The 14,971-nt window shown below is 36.5% G+C and overlaps 1 protein-coding gene across 2 annotated transcripts; it reads left to right on the top strand.

Annotated features, from left to right (window-relative positions):
- The first annotated feature begins 1,586 nt into the window (after window positions 1–1,586).
- On the top strand, window positions 1,587–14,711 carry LOC127644009 (ubiquitin carboxyl-terminal hydrolase 38-like). 2 transcript variants are annotated; one of them, XM_052126999.1, is made up of 11 exons: window positions 1,587–1,722; window positions 2,363–3,094; window positions 5,207–5,342; window positions 6,730–6,859; window positions 9,008–9,109; window positions 9,544–9,702; window positions 9,879–10,072; window positions 10,308–10,401; window positions 10,546–10,652; window positions 11,933–13,196; window positions 13,936–14,710. In XM_052126999.1, exons 2-11 carry the CDS (start codon window positions 2,413–2,415, stop codon window positions 14,095–14,097), a joined length of 3,030 nt encoding a protein of 1,009 aa, XP_051982959.1. In that variant the 5' UTR covers window positions 1,587–1,722; window positions 2,363–2,412; the 3' UTR covers window positions 14,098–14,710. The 2 variants fall into 2 exon arrangements, with proteins under 2 accessions (XP_051982959.1, XP_051982958.1); XM_052126998.1 differs by having other exon boundaries at window positions 1,605–1,722; window positions 2,369–3,094; window positions 13,936–14,711.
- Window positions 14,712–14,971: the final 260 nt, after the last annotated feature.

Here is a 14,971-nt window from a genome sequence, read left to right as displayed (position 1 = left end):
CCTTTTAAGTTATTTGATTTTCATATGCAGGTGTTACTATATTGGAAAATGCTGCACAAACATAATTTTACTCCACATAATGCTATAATTTGGAATAACAGGTGTTCCAAATTAAAATAAGAGGAAAACTTTATTTTATAAAGACTGGTTGGAAAAACGAGTTTGGGCTGTAATGCATTTAATGGAAGAATATAGTAATATGTTAAATTACAATAATTTTAAGATCAAATTTAATTTGGATTGTTCATATAGACAATATTCTTTAGTTGTCAAAGCTGTTCCTGTAGCTTTGAGGCATCTAATTAAAGGCATATTACAATATTCTTCTGTAATACCTACATCAGTTGATTTGTTGATTGACAGTTATAATTTCTTGGATGATAAATGTAATAACAAGGTTTTAGAGATCACTAATGACAAACTAATATTTTCCTCTTCCTGTTAAAAGAAAGGTTTTATGTCAAAGGTTTTCATAAGCTGATACTATCAAAGTTAGAACTAGATATTTGTAATTTCCTTTGTTACCTAAAATGAAAGAAATACACTTCAAAACAGTTAATGACATTTATCCATAACTAATTTCTAAGAGTAATGTTTAATTTGGAGAGTAATGTATGTGCATTCTGTCAAAATGATATTGGATCTCAAGAACATCTTTTCTACAACTGTACTATTGTTAAATCCTTTTGAGACAGATTGTATGAGTGGTTGAAGACAAAAACTGTAAAACCTGCTTTTGACTATCACATTATAGTTAAATTTGGTGTCTTTATGCAAATCAAATAGGTTGCATTTTTGTTTAATAATATGTTGATTTTAGCCAAGTTTTATATACACAAATGTAGATTTGTTAAAGATTCTCCATACTTTGTGGCATTTAAAAATTATTGTAAAAATTTTAAATCCTTAAAGCAATTAAAAAATGTGTGAAAACTCTTAAAACTCTCTAAATTACTGGCAACATATATGGATTAACCACCCTGAAATGTAATTTAATAGGTTATAATTTGCTTTACATATTTTGGTATTATTTTCATTTTTATTTATCTATTTATTTAATTTTTATAATTTTTCTTGTGTTTATGATATGCTGCTTGGACTTATTGTCGATGTGTTTAACAATGATAATGCCTGTTTGTTATTTGAAAAGGTTTAATAAAGTTGAGGGGGAAGAAAGAAAAGGGAAAAACTCTACCCATCCTCCCATCAGATCCGAAAATCCAGCCAGTGCTGCGTGTTCAGCTTTACTCCCAGCTCCGCACAGATCAGAGGAGGATGAAGCATAACCTATTAATTATATAAAACGCACCATTTATTCATCCTGCATTTTCTATAAACTTATATATTCATATCTATAGTTCTCTTATATTATTTTATTTCTTATATTCTATTATTAGACCCGTATTTTCCCGGAACCTTAATATTGCAGTAATTGTATTACTTCCTCTTTCTGGATTTAATATTTTCTTCAGTTTAACATTTTCTTGGTGAGGTGGTCATTTGTGCATTGCTGTTTTATGGCAATGTGATGGACGCACGTGTGGGGTCCTGACAGCATCAGCGCGCGCTAAGATGACGTATGATGTGTTCCAACAGCTGATTGAAATAGCTCGCAGTTCATCGAGATCACAACATAAATCTGACAAAAGAAATAACATACGGAGTTTGTTTTGGCACATTTCCTGTTCTACACCGAGACGTTTTCGGAATGACTTAGCTTTGGTGAGTGTCGGTGATTGTTGTGTTCTTTCAGGAAGGACAGGAATGGGAGAGATTTGTTTTTGTTAAATCAGTGCTGTGACATCTGTGTGTTTGCTTTGTTTCGATTCCTGAGTCATAGTTAATGATGTTGTTTTACTAGCGATATAAAAAATTAAATAAACAAGCGATTTAACCTATTGACACTATATGTAATTATGTTTTTACTTTAATGTGTCGTGTTACCAGATATGTTTAGTTGAATTCATTGGTCCTGTTTGTATTAGCAAAGGTAGCTAATTAGCAAGGTTGTTAGCAGACCAGCTTGATCTTAATGACAGCTTCAGACAATACAGTTGTTTGTGGAGTGTGAATTCTTACTGTTTTCTAGAATACACTGATTAGTCGAAGAATAACATACAATTAACACGTTATAACTATTTTGCTATTTTTCATTGCTAGCTTTTTCATTTAGGCAGACATTGTTTACATGGCTAAAAGAGATGAAAGAGTAATGCCAGTTGAGATTTCCCCAGAGTTGTTATTTTCCAGTGTTTATTGATGAACTATATTATCTTTTAATATAAATATAATTATCCCCTGTATTTTAAATGTATCTGTATTTTTTATTTCAATGCTTCATTAATGTCATGCTCTACTCTAGTTACAGCTCCTTTTGCTTACCTTTCCTTTGTGGTGCAAAAAAGTCCAATCATGGATAAGATTTTGGAGGCACTGGTCAGCTCCTCCCACCCTGTGAATATCAAGCGGGCTATTGTGAAAAAAGTGATTGAGGCAGCGGAAAAGGAGGTGACAGAGGAACAGTGCCAGGCCTTGTACCATCTCACCACCCGCCTTATTCTCCTGGGCGAGGATGCTTTTCAGCGACAGGTCGGCCTACAAGTGCAGGAGGCCTATGCACGCTTTCACCGCGATGAGTTTGCCCGCTTCCTTAGCAAAGAGTATGTGCTTGGACTCCTACAGCAGGGCTTCGACACTTTGGACCGAAGAGACCCTGCAATCTTGGACTTTCTTCACGGATCCTTGCGGCTGCTCATCAGCTGTCCGGCTGTGTTAGAGTTGGCACCGCTGCTTCAGACGGAGTTCTTGTGGATGATCTGTGAGCGGCCAGAACCAGCAACCTGTGCTAAGCTGGCCACCATACTGACGGACTTCCCTCAGTGCATTCCACGAGAGAAGGCAGGAGTTCTCTTCTGTCAGCAGCTCGTGCGCACCTTTGCGTGTTTCCACTGTCCTGCCACTGAAGAGCGGGAGTTGCGGGAATATGTGACCCAGGTGACTAGGGTGAGTGCGCTACTGCAGGGCATCTGGAAGGCAGAGCTGGCCACACTGCTGCCCTCACTGCAGGAGGTGTTTGCAATCATCTCATCCACAGGTGAGCATGCTCTGCTTCCTCTGATGATATATCCAATTTGGCTGTTTTTATTTTTTTACATTGTGGCTTTGTTATATGTTAAGAAGTGTATGTAGTCCGTGTGGTTTCAAGTAAAGCTTACAGTTGTACTTGTAAAATGTGGTGTTTGTTAAATGTTGACCGTTTTTGCCAATACTGATAACTAAGGTGGTGGGAAAGGCTGATAACCGATTACTCGGTTATAGGTTTTTTTTTGTGTTTTTTATTACAATCGTTTAAGAGAATGTTAAAAAAATGTTTAAGTCTGTAAAGCCAGAGGACAAAATTAATAAAATTCCAGATGTACTTAATTTTTCAACCAAAAGCCCAATAATAATCTGATAAAACAAAAAGATTGGGTGCATGATGTGGGACTTTTAAAAGAATATTCCAGGTTCAATACAAGTGAAGCTTAATCGACAGCATTTGTGGCATAATGTCGATTGCCACAAAAACGAATTGAACTTGTCCCTTCTTTCTTGAATAAAAGGAAAAAATAAGGTTGCAGGGAGGCATTAACAATGGAAGCGAATGGGGCCAATTTTTTGAGGGTTTAAAGGCAGAAATGTGAAGCTTATATTTTTTTAATAACACTTGCATACATTTTTCTATTAAGCTCATGTATTATTTTAGATGTAAAGCTATTTAAAATGAAATTATATGGCTTTAGGTTTTGTTGACAGTACATCGTCATGGATTTTATCATCCTAAAATCACGTATGCATTTGGCAGACGCTTTTATCCAAAGCAACTTACAGTGCACTTATTACAGGGACAATCCCCCTTGAGCAACCTGGAGTTAAGTGCCTTGCTCAAGGACACAATGGTGGTGGCTGTGGGGATCGAACCAGCGACCTTCTGATTAACAGTTATGTGGTTTAGCCCACTACTCCACCACCACTGGTTAACACATATTGCCACATTTACTTCAATTGTAAGTGCCTCACTGCAATCCAGATTTGTTTTTTTTTGTTTGTTTTTTTATATAAAGGTAAGTCAAAAATAATTTTTGTGTTAATCAATATTATGCCACAAATGCTGTTGATTGAGCTTAACTTGTATTGAACCTGGAATATTCCTTGACACTAAACAAGCCTGAAACTCACGAGTACTTGGCTCTGTTTCAGTGCTTTTTTTTCAATATTTACCAAAGTAAGGTTTGTATAGCCTATATTATTATTATTATTAATATTCACAATATAAGAAGTTAGAGAAAAGATGTATGTTCTGACAAGAGACGTTTCCATATAGTCACTTTTTTTCTTTTCATGCCCTCGCTTCAATTAGAAAAAATAATTATCAGAGAAACATAAAGGGATAAAAAAAACACTGATAGTTCCAAAAAGCAACTATCGGCACCGAATAAGCAGTAAAACCGATATATCTGTCTATATCTCTAGGGTTTGTACAAAATGTGATTCAATATGTAAAATATATGTTATCAACTTTTGATGTACTGCTTATTTTCTAGTCACCACACTGGGAAAAACTAAAGTGCACTAAGCATCTTGAGTGCAAGAAATAAACTTTCCCTTGGTTTGCAAAAAACCAAAACAAATGGTATAACCAGTACTATAATTGTAAATACTTTTACAATTACCATTATTCACATGGATTGAGGAGAAAGTTTTATATTAAATAGTCAGGTATATTAGGCTAATTGGTAGCATAATTTGTGTCCTTAAGAGATATGTTGGCTTTGATATTACTACAAAATGTTTTGAAAAATGTTTTTTTCTTCTCAAAGTTTATGATGTACTAAATCGAAATTCATAATTCGAATATTTGTCGAATTTAAGATAAAAATCTTTGAATGCTAAACCAGTTTGCTATGCACTGATGATAACTTTGGTGGAGGTCTTTGGCTATTGCATTTTGCTCTCTTCAGTCTGTTGTTGAAATAAATAATTTGTTGCTATGTATCTGTTACATTTCACAATTGTTGTTATTCTGCATTATTTTGTCTCTCACATTAGTTTAGACATCATGTGTTAGGCACTGATAACTGGACCTAAGTAGATACCAAAAAGGTCATAAATGTTGATGTTTGCAAATTAGCCTAATTATTGGTAGACCTTTTTGTTCTCATTGCAGATCCTTCATTTGAACCCTCAATTGCTCTAGCAAGCCTGGTCCAACACATCCCTCTGCAAATGATCACAGTCCTCATCAAAAGCCTCACCACTGACCAGAACGTCAAAGACGCCAGTATGACACAAGCCCTCTGCAGGTTTGACCGTGTGTGTTTAAAGCATGTGAATAGAGCTTTTGTGTGTATGTGTTTAAAAGAGTCCTTGATCCATCTGCTATTATGTTATATACAACAGTTAGTTCCGGTCCTCGAATCTGATTGGACGAGAGACGTTCCATGAGCACTCTGATGCTTCACTGTGTGTGTATCACTCCGCTTGTGTATTCGTGCCGTTTTAAACTAAAGTGTCAGAGCAGTGCATATGTGTTAAGAATTACTGTATAAGTGTCTCTTACATGGATTTATTTTTTTTTTCACATTACATATGTTTGCCAGCAGGTGGTGGCAAAAGATAATTTTTGTGTGCAATATGAGCCAGTTAGGTGACAAAGTGAATCCGCGTCAGTCATTGTTTACATACAACAGCTCTTCGTGATCGCTTGTATTACGACTAAAGCTAGAAAATAGCTTTAAACGAACAACTTAAGCATTAAGGCTCATCACAGCTGAGAGACACAACAGACTGATTAATTACAGAACTCAAGGCACTTACCTCTTACTGGAATTACCACATTGGAGAAAAAGTACTGTTCAAAATGGCGAAGAAGTTTGCTGTTTCTATAGTTAATGACTTACGCACTGGCTACCGCGAAATAGGAAGAAATACCCCCTCTTGGATGGCTATTTTTCCACTGAGAAAGCTGATCTTCAGATAGATGACAGAATCTCTGCTTGGGAGTGGCAACACGCTGTCTCTCTCTCTCACACACACTCACATCCATCCTTGTTTATCCAGTGACGTGGTAGAAACCGCACAAGCCGTGATGCTATTTCTGAAGTGACATTTTTTAATTACTAATGAATGCTTGGACGCATCTTTATTGAACCAGTAACGGCAGATTCCGATCCACCGCGTAATAAAATAGTTCCATGTACAAATGCATTTTTATTACAGTTTTAATTTTTTCTAATTTTTTAAAATGTACTTGTTAATTTAACTGTTGTATATAAGCAATATCGCACTCGCCATCATGCTATATGGCCCTCAGTCAGCACTGCTGTGATTACAGCAGTAGGAAATTTGCACCGAATTTGCACCAATAATCGTCCGTCGGCCAAATCACAACAGTGCTGATGTAAGGCCATATCGCACTCTTGCTCGTGTCATATTGCTTAAGAATTCACCACTTCTTGTATGTTTTATGTAGGTTGTAATTGCATTTATGCAAATCTTTTGATTAGAGTGCAGGGCTCATAATGGCTCTACACATTTTAAATGGGCTCTGATAGTGTAGTATTGTGGTTTGAGTGCTGAGGTCAACATGTTGACAATTATTTAATGTGGTGCTGTTAATTGTGTAAGTCTTTTATTTTATATTTTGTCTGCCTTGACCATGTTTTCTCTCTCATCATCTTTCTCTTTCAGAATGATTGACTGGTTGTCCTGGCCTCTGGCCAATTATGTTGACACATGGGTCATTGCTTTATTGAAAGGACTGGCTGCTGTTCAAAAGTTCACCATCCTCATAGATGTCACATTACTCAAAATTGAGCAGGTTTGTACGTATTTACTCTTATAATGGAGCTTTCATAGTTACATATTTAGAGAGAAATCAGCAACACCCACATTAGAGTTTATACTGAACAAAAAGAGTTCTGGTAAAACCTTTTTATTTTATTTATTTTTTTATATTATATTTTGTTTTGGGTATTAGAAATGTATTCAGAACATAACAAAAATTCAGGGGATGTAACAGATTTTTTCTTTGATACCTTAGAATCAGTTGGTGAAACCTGACAGAAATGTGCTTTTGTCTAGGGCTGTGCACGAGTAATTGCCTAGTCGAGTACTCGTTCTTCAACAAAAAAAAAAAAACACGACAAACTTAGAAAATGTATTTGAATTGTAACTCTTTAACTCCTCAAAACAGTATCTGTGTGTTCCTATAACCACTGTGTTTGCATAGTGCCTTTTTCCCACAACAGGCTGTGCTTGTTGTTAAAAGGCTAAAAAGCTGACTTGCTGTACTTGTTTGCCTGAATACGAACATGTGAAATAGTAAAAATGTGTTGGTAGACACTGTATAAAGTTTTTAAATATGCATTACCTATTGGCCGCAATTTACTTTTCAAATGTATTTCTATGTAAGCCCAGGGTGAGTGCTACTGTTTTTATTTTTTTTTGGTCTTTTTTTTATTTTTTTATAATAAAATAATATTCATTTATAATATTTTTTTTCCAAAGAAAAGCATAGGTTATTAAAGTTAACTTATTTTAATATCATTATAAAGGTGACCTTTGTGTATGAAACATGATGTTCACATGTATTGAACTTGCATTTGAATTTGAATAATCAACCCAAAAAGGAAAATGTATCATTATTTACTCAACATATTGTTGCTCCAAACCCATATGACTTTCTTCTGTGAAACAGCAAAGGGTGAATTTTTAAGAAGTCTTCAAATGGTTTATTTGGCATATAATGCAAATGAAGTGACTGTCGACATTGTTTTTTATTTTTTAAATGTAATCAATTGGACTCATGTACTGTATACCAAGTCTTCTGAAGTTATATGATTACTTTGGTTATTACACGGGTCTCTGAAATACTTGATTCTGTTTGGTTAATGGCCCCATCTAGTGGTCTGAGTAAAAACCGCTGTAATTAATACATAACAATATAAAAAATTATTTCAACTTAAAATCAGTCGTTCATGTGCATTTATGTATTTATTTGGCAAGTAGTCTTTTATTAAGCTGGATAACGTGCAGTCAGACAAAATAAACCCCAGCAGGACTCCGATGCATACTGGAGGAGGAATTCAGCTGTCAAGTGATTTCTTTCTCTGTATATGTATATATATATATATATATATATATATATACATGCAGTACTGTACAGTGCAAAATTTTAGGCACATTAGATGTTTCACAAAAAATTTGTGTCAATAGGAAATACAACATTTTGATTCCCAAACATTCCATTGAGAATATAAAAGAAGTAGAACAATGAGTCCTGTAATAGATGGTATTACTACTCCCCCAGAGTCCGGATTTCAACATCATTGAGTCAGTCTGTGGTTATATGAAGAGACAGAAGCAATTGCGACAGCCTAAATACATAGAACTGTGTGCCAAGCACCTTGAAAAAAAAACTGCACTATAAGTGTACCTCGGACATGGGGGAGCCAGTACCAATACCTGGATAGCTACCTTCCTGCAGAGTTTAGATCCAACTCTAATCAAACACACCTGAACCAGGTGATCAGGGTCTTCAGGATTCCTTGAAGACAGGTGTGTTGGAGCTGAACTCTGCAGGAAGGTAGCTCTCCAGGAGCAGGGTTGGCTACCCCTGACCTAGGAGAATTGGTGCTGTTTTAAAGGCATAGGGTGGTTACATCGAACTGATTTAGGTTTGTGTTATGCTTACTGGACTTTCTATGAAGTTTATTGATAAATACAAATTATTAATTGCATTATTTTGTAAAACAAACAACATATGGTGTGACCACCTTTGCCTTTTAATACAGCACCAATATTATATAATGAGAATATTGGGCATGAATATTAGTGTGAGTAAATAATGAGAATTTTTATATTGGGCTGATGTTTTTCTTACCAAAGAATTCCCATTCCTACTTTAATCCGTGTGTGTGTGTGTGTGTGTGTGTGTGTGTGTGTGTGTGTGTGTGTGTGTTTACAGGTCTTTAATCGTCTATGGTATCCCATTGTGAGACAGGGAGCACTGGTGGTTCTTTCACACATGCTGCTTAGTTTCCAGCACTCTCCTGAAGCCTTCCACTTAGTAAGGCCACCATAAACTGGAACTCACCAAAGCATTGCTTCACTGTTCCCACCTCAAACCCCTAGCTTTAAAACTCATTTGTGCCAAAAAGAGAGATTTGTTTTTTTTTTTTTTTTTCCCCTATTGTAAGGGCGTGATTCATAATAAAGCTTTTATAGATTAGTCTTCTGCACGATCTGAGAACATGATTATTACAATTAAAAGTTTCTTTTTGCATAATTATTTTATTATTCTTCCTACTTCAGTCAAACATCAATAAATATCTTTCTTTTGAACTCATGTAGTTAAATTAAATCATATGAGTTACAACATTCTAAATGTTTGTTTTGCACTCTCTTTGAAGTTTTCAGTATTTTTTTAGCATTTAAAATCATTGAGTTAATATCGCAATGCAATTGTGCTGTTAATTAAATTGTTCCTCTTGTTTAAACCAGGTAGTTCCCCATGTAGTCCCACTAGTGCAATCCTTGAAGAATGATGGACTCCCCAACAGCAAAACCTTCCTGCTGCAGTTCGCAGAACTCATCCACTGCATGATGTACCAATATTCTGGCTTCCCAGATCTCTATGAAAGCATTCTTGAATCCATTAAAGTAAGACATAGAAAACTCTGGTTGCAGGGGATCTGTCATGAACAATCTTCAAGCCAGTAAAACAAAGGACAAGTAGTTTTATTCATCACTGAATGTTTGCATTTTCTCATGGAATATTATAACTAATTATTTTAGGAATATGCTACTATACTTTATCCACTGCTTGTTTTATTTAGGACTTACCTAAACTTAGTGAGGAGAAGATAAAATTTGTCCTCAACCAAAGTGCCTGGACTTCACAGTCAAACTCATTTGCCTCGGGTCTGCCCAAGCTCACAAGCAAATCAGAAACGGGGAAGACAGGACTTCTGAATCTGGGCAACACATGCTACATGAACAGTATCATCCAGATATTATTCATGGCTACCGAGTAAGAACTTATTGTCTGAGATGTATTGTCTTTTAGCTGAATTCTGCCTCAGCTCTACTACTGTAATTAGTCCAACTATAATTTAAACCATCCATTTGCAACTAGCAGTACTTGTAATTACATGATTTTAATAATTGCATGTAAGCACAATGTTATAACACATTCAAATTTTTTGCAGCTTAAAATGTTAGATATTCCTCTGTTCTAAGAATTGAACACTTTATCTCCTTAAAAGTTTCAGACGACATGTTCTGTCACTTCCTTTGAATGGTAGCAACACTCTCATGAAGAAGCTACAGCTTGTGTTTGCCTTCTTAGGCCACACACAGGTTTGTTTATCTTAGTTATCTTTTTCTCTTTTGAATGTTGTTCTTTAAGAACTTCTGGGTAGGTGTGCCCAGAATGAGAGTATAAACATTTCTCCTGATGATTTTCTTTTTTTTTTTTATCATCTTTATTTATATATACACCAGAGAGCAGCATATTCACCAAGGAGTTTCTTGGAGGCGTCTCGACCACCCTGGTTCACAGGTGGATCCCAGCAAGACTGCTCAGAGTACTTGCGCTTTCTGTTAGACAGGTAAATTAAGAAAATTGCATAAGGTTGGCATCTCTTCTTTCATTAGCTGGGTTTCCATCCACATATTTGTATGCAAATTTTGGGAAAAGTTTTCTTTCTCAAGATGCGAATAAAATGTGCTTAAAGCGTATATGCTGGCTTGAGGTAGAAAACAAGTTTCTAGAAGAAAACATGCACAAAAGCTACAATGGAAATGCATTTACCAAATATATTCTTATTGAATTCATATAGGAATATACACTCACTGAATATTTTATTAGGAACACTTGCACACTTTTTTTTTTTTATCCATACAATTATCTTATCAGCCAGTCGTGTGGCAGCAGTGCAATGCATAAAATCATACAGATACGGGTCAGAAGCTTCAGATAATGTCACAAAAAATTTGATCTCAGTGATTTCGACTGTGGCACGATTGTTGGTTCCAGATGGGCTGGTTTGAGGTTTTCTGTAACTGCTGATCTCCTGGGATTTTCACGTACAACAGCTTCTAGAATTTACTGAAAATGGTGCCAAAAACAAAAAACATCCAGTGAGTGGCAGTTCTGTGGACAAAAACGCCTTGTTAATTAGAGGTCAACGGAGAATGGCCAGACTGGTTCGAGCTGACAGAAAGGCTACGGTAACGCCGATAATCACTCTGTACAACTTTACTGAGAATAATAGCATCTCAGAATGCACAAAATGTCGAACCTTGAGGCAGATGGGCTACAACAGAAGACCATGTCAGACCATAGTGTTTCTAATAAAGTGCTCAGTGAGTGTAGATGCCCATCAAAATGTTATGTGACTTTTGCCTCTGCAAGCCTTGTAAATACATAATTTGCTCAGAGAATATGATAAATGTCATTGAATAGCATGTAAAACGTGGCTCTGGTTATTCTGAAATACCGAACACACAGCCTATTTAAATAAAATTGGCTACCATATCCTCCCAGAACTGTCTGATATGCTTTTGCTTCCAGACATATGCCAACTCTTGCTGAACGCTAGCAAACATTACGTTTGTCAGGGAATTGAAACCTCAAGGAATTCATTGACTTCAGTTTCCGTTTTCAATTCTATTTTGTGCAAATTTTCCCAGAAATGAGGATGGAAATGCTGCTTTATTTGCCAAATTGTATTTATTTATTTTTTTCAAAACAAGGTTAAAACAACAATAATTAAACAAAATACTCAATGTATTTCTTATTTACAACAGCAGGGGGAGTTGTTAGTAACTCATACAAAAATTTCTGAGTCTCCATACATTTTTGCTTTGTCTGCTTGTTAATATTAAGGTTGCATGAGGAAGAGAAGACCCTCTCAGCCCTTCAGGTGACCAGCCCAAAACCTGCACCTGCATCCCCTTCTGCTAAAACCGTTTACGATGCTGCATGTCAGCCGGTTGCTGATGTGCCATCACACTCAGTAGTTGTAGAAGGAAACGGTCGCACTCTAGTGGAGCGTATGTTTGGTGGTAGACTCTCTACAGCCATCCGTTGCCTGCAATGCCACAGCCTATCAGAAAAAGAGGAGCCATTTACAGACCTCTCCCTTGCCTTCTGTCCCTCTATGTCACAGCCACTGGGTCCCACTGATGAGCACAAAGGCTCCTCCACTATGGGGTCCTGCCAAGGTGCAGTGAATGGAGGCAGTGAAAGCTTAGAGGGCTCTGGAAAAGAAGGTGCAGGAATCAGGATTGAAAGGCCAGTGGTGGAGCCTACCCTGTCTGTGCCAGATTTAGTGGACTATTTTCTGGCTCCAGAAATCCTGGAGAACGACAACTGCTACTTCTGTGAATGCTGCAGTGCACTGCAGAGGGCTGAAAAGGTTATGTGTGTGGTGGAAGCACCCGAGTACCTCATTCTGACTCTGCTACGCTTCTCGTATGATGCCACATGCCACGTGCGCCGTAAGATCCTGGACAATGTAGGCATCCCAGTGCATATGTACTTGCCTATACAGCAACATGGTAGCTCTGCTTCTGCAGCTGCATCCTCCTCATCGGACTCCTCTGAAAGTGGTGAGAATCTAGCAAAGAAGCTCAAGCCTTCTCACAAAGAGGAGGGGATAATGGACAGCAGGACAAAAAGCGAGAAAAACGGCAACGATTCGAAGACTGTGCCGTATGTTTTGAATTCCGTTGTGATGCATTCTGGTATGTCCTCTGAGAGTGGTCACTACTACTCATATGGAAGGAATGTGAGCAGTACTGATGGTTATTTAGCTCAGCCATGTCCTAGGACTCAGGGAAACTCCAGTCTATCTGAGGTCTCGACAGCCCCAATGGAAGAAATGGGGAATTGTGTTGACCATAAGTCAATGGACTGGTTCTTGTTTAATGACAGCCGAGTTACTTTTACAAACTTTCAGTCATTGCACAATGTCACATGTCGCTTCCCTAAGGACACAGCCTACGTCCTGATCTATAGGAAACAAGAAGTAAGTGGACAATCTAGCAACGCAGGACCTGTCATAAATAGCTCAATTCTGAGCGGAGAGCCACCCTTGCAGAAAGAGCTGATGGATGCCATTACCAAAGACAACAAACTATTCTTACAGGTGAGAATATTTTACCTTTATGCATGCTGAATGACTTATCTAAACAGTCCCTCACTATCCTGTGTTCTTTGCCCTGGAGTTTATAGAATTAAACAAGTTTTTTCTAAGAATTTGCAAACATTAATGAGACTGTTCACCTTTTCATCATTTACTCACCCTCATGCCATCCCAGATGTGAATGACTGACTTTCTTCTGCTGAACACAAACAAAGATTTTTAGAAGAATACCTTGGCTCTGTCTGTCCTCATAATGCAAGTGAATGGTGGTCAAAATTTTGAAGCTCCAAAAAGCACAAAGGCAGCATAAAAGTAATCCATAAGACTCCAGTGGTTAATTCCATGTGTTCAGAAGCAAAGATTATGTTGGTGAGAAAAAGGTCAATACTTAAGTCCCTTTTTTGCTGTAAATTCTCCTTCCTGCCCAGTAGGTGGTGATATGAAGAATGTGAATTGCCAAAAAAAAAAGAAGAAAATGTTTTTATATCACTTATGAAGATATGTATTTAACCACTAGAGTATTATGGATACATTTTTGTTGCTTTTTGGACCTTCAGATTTCTGGGGCGGGCACCATTTAATTGCATTGTGAAGACCAACAGAGCTGAGATAGTCTGCTAAAAAAAATTATTTGTGTTCTGCAGAAGAAAATCATACACATGCATATTTAACACTTTTTTTTTTTGTTAATTTTTTTTTATTTTTTTATATATATATATATATATATATATATTTCCTTCAGGAGCAAGAGCTGAATGCCAGGGCTCAGGCTCTCCAAGCAACCTCAGCTTCCTGCTCATTTCGGCCCAACGGTTCTGATGACAATGAGCCTCCTGGCAGCTGTGGACCCTCAGGTGGGGGTGGAGGCGGGGGCTTCAATACCATAAGCAGACTCGTATTCTAAGAAAGAGTCATAGAAATGCACATTTAGAGCACTGGACAGACTCACTGACCTCACTGAGCTCCATTCTGTGTCTTAATTGCCCACTATTTGGATAAGTGTGCCAACTGAGTACATATTTGTCTTTTTTTCTGGTTTGCATGCATTTTCCCCTTTTATATCTACTTAATTTTTATTTTAAATTATATGGAGCACTTTCAGTACTACAGGTCAGAAGTAGATATGCAATACATTTTTACAGTAAAGATTTTGGTATCATCTTGGAATCTTAATTGTTCCATTTATACATAAAGTCATTAGGAATTTTTGGATCATACTATAAAAAAAAAATATTTGCATGAATATTTTATTGGACATACTCCAACTTTTGGTTTGGGAATTGTAAATTGCAGTTACAGCAATTTTTTTTTATTATTTAAGTTATTTTATTCAGGAAATATTGTTTTGATTTAACTTTTAAAAAATTTTTAGCTGATTTTATGTGCCTTTAAGTACTTACAGATTATACAGAATTGATTATACAGAATTATTTGACTGGATAGAACTTGCTCTTGCTGTACAGTGTTAATATGTAATGAATATGATTTTGCTCTATAGTAAAGACTTAAATTATTCAAATTAATGAACCGTGTCTAATTGTATTATCTATGGTACATGTATTGTGTCTTAATTTACCATAGTCACTATCACAGTGAATTCCTAACATTTGGTTTACATAAAATATGCAAAATATGTCATTCCAATATATACAAAACTGAGATTCATTGCATATTTTCTTAAGAGACACATAGGTTGCATAGTAACATTTCAGGAAAAATGCACTACACATATGCCCACAATAGCTTTAATAGTTCACCAAAGCCACATAACAAGTGTT

The sequence above is a fragment of the Xyrauchen texanus genome, chromosome 5, assembly GCF_025860055.1.
Source record: "Xyrauchen texanus isolate HMW12.3.18 chromosome 5, RBS_HiC_50CHRs, whole genome shotgun sequence".
NCBI lineage: Eukaryota > Metazoa > Chordata > Actinopteri > Cypriniformes > Catostomidae > Xyrauchen > Xyrauchen texanus.
Note: the sequence above shows the minus strand (reverse complement) of the source record. Positions and strands in the feature narration are given on the sequence as shown.

Coding starts and splice junctions, on each gene's coding strand:
- LOC127644009 (XM_052126998.1), top strand. CDS start 2,413: ATGGATAAGATTTTGGAGGCACTGGTCAGCTCCTCCCACCCTGTGAAT. Junction 9,110..9,543: donor CTCCTGAAGCCTTCCACTTA/GTAAGGCCACCA, acceptor TGTTTAAACCAG/GTAGTTCCCCATGTAGTCCC. Junction 9,703..9,878: donor GCATTCTTGAATCCATTAAA/GTAAGACATAGA, acceptor TGTTTTATTTAG/GACTTACCTAAACTTAGTGA.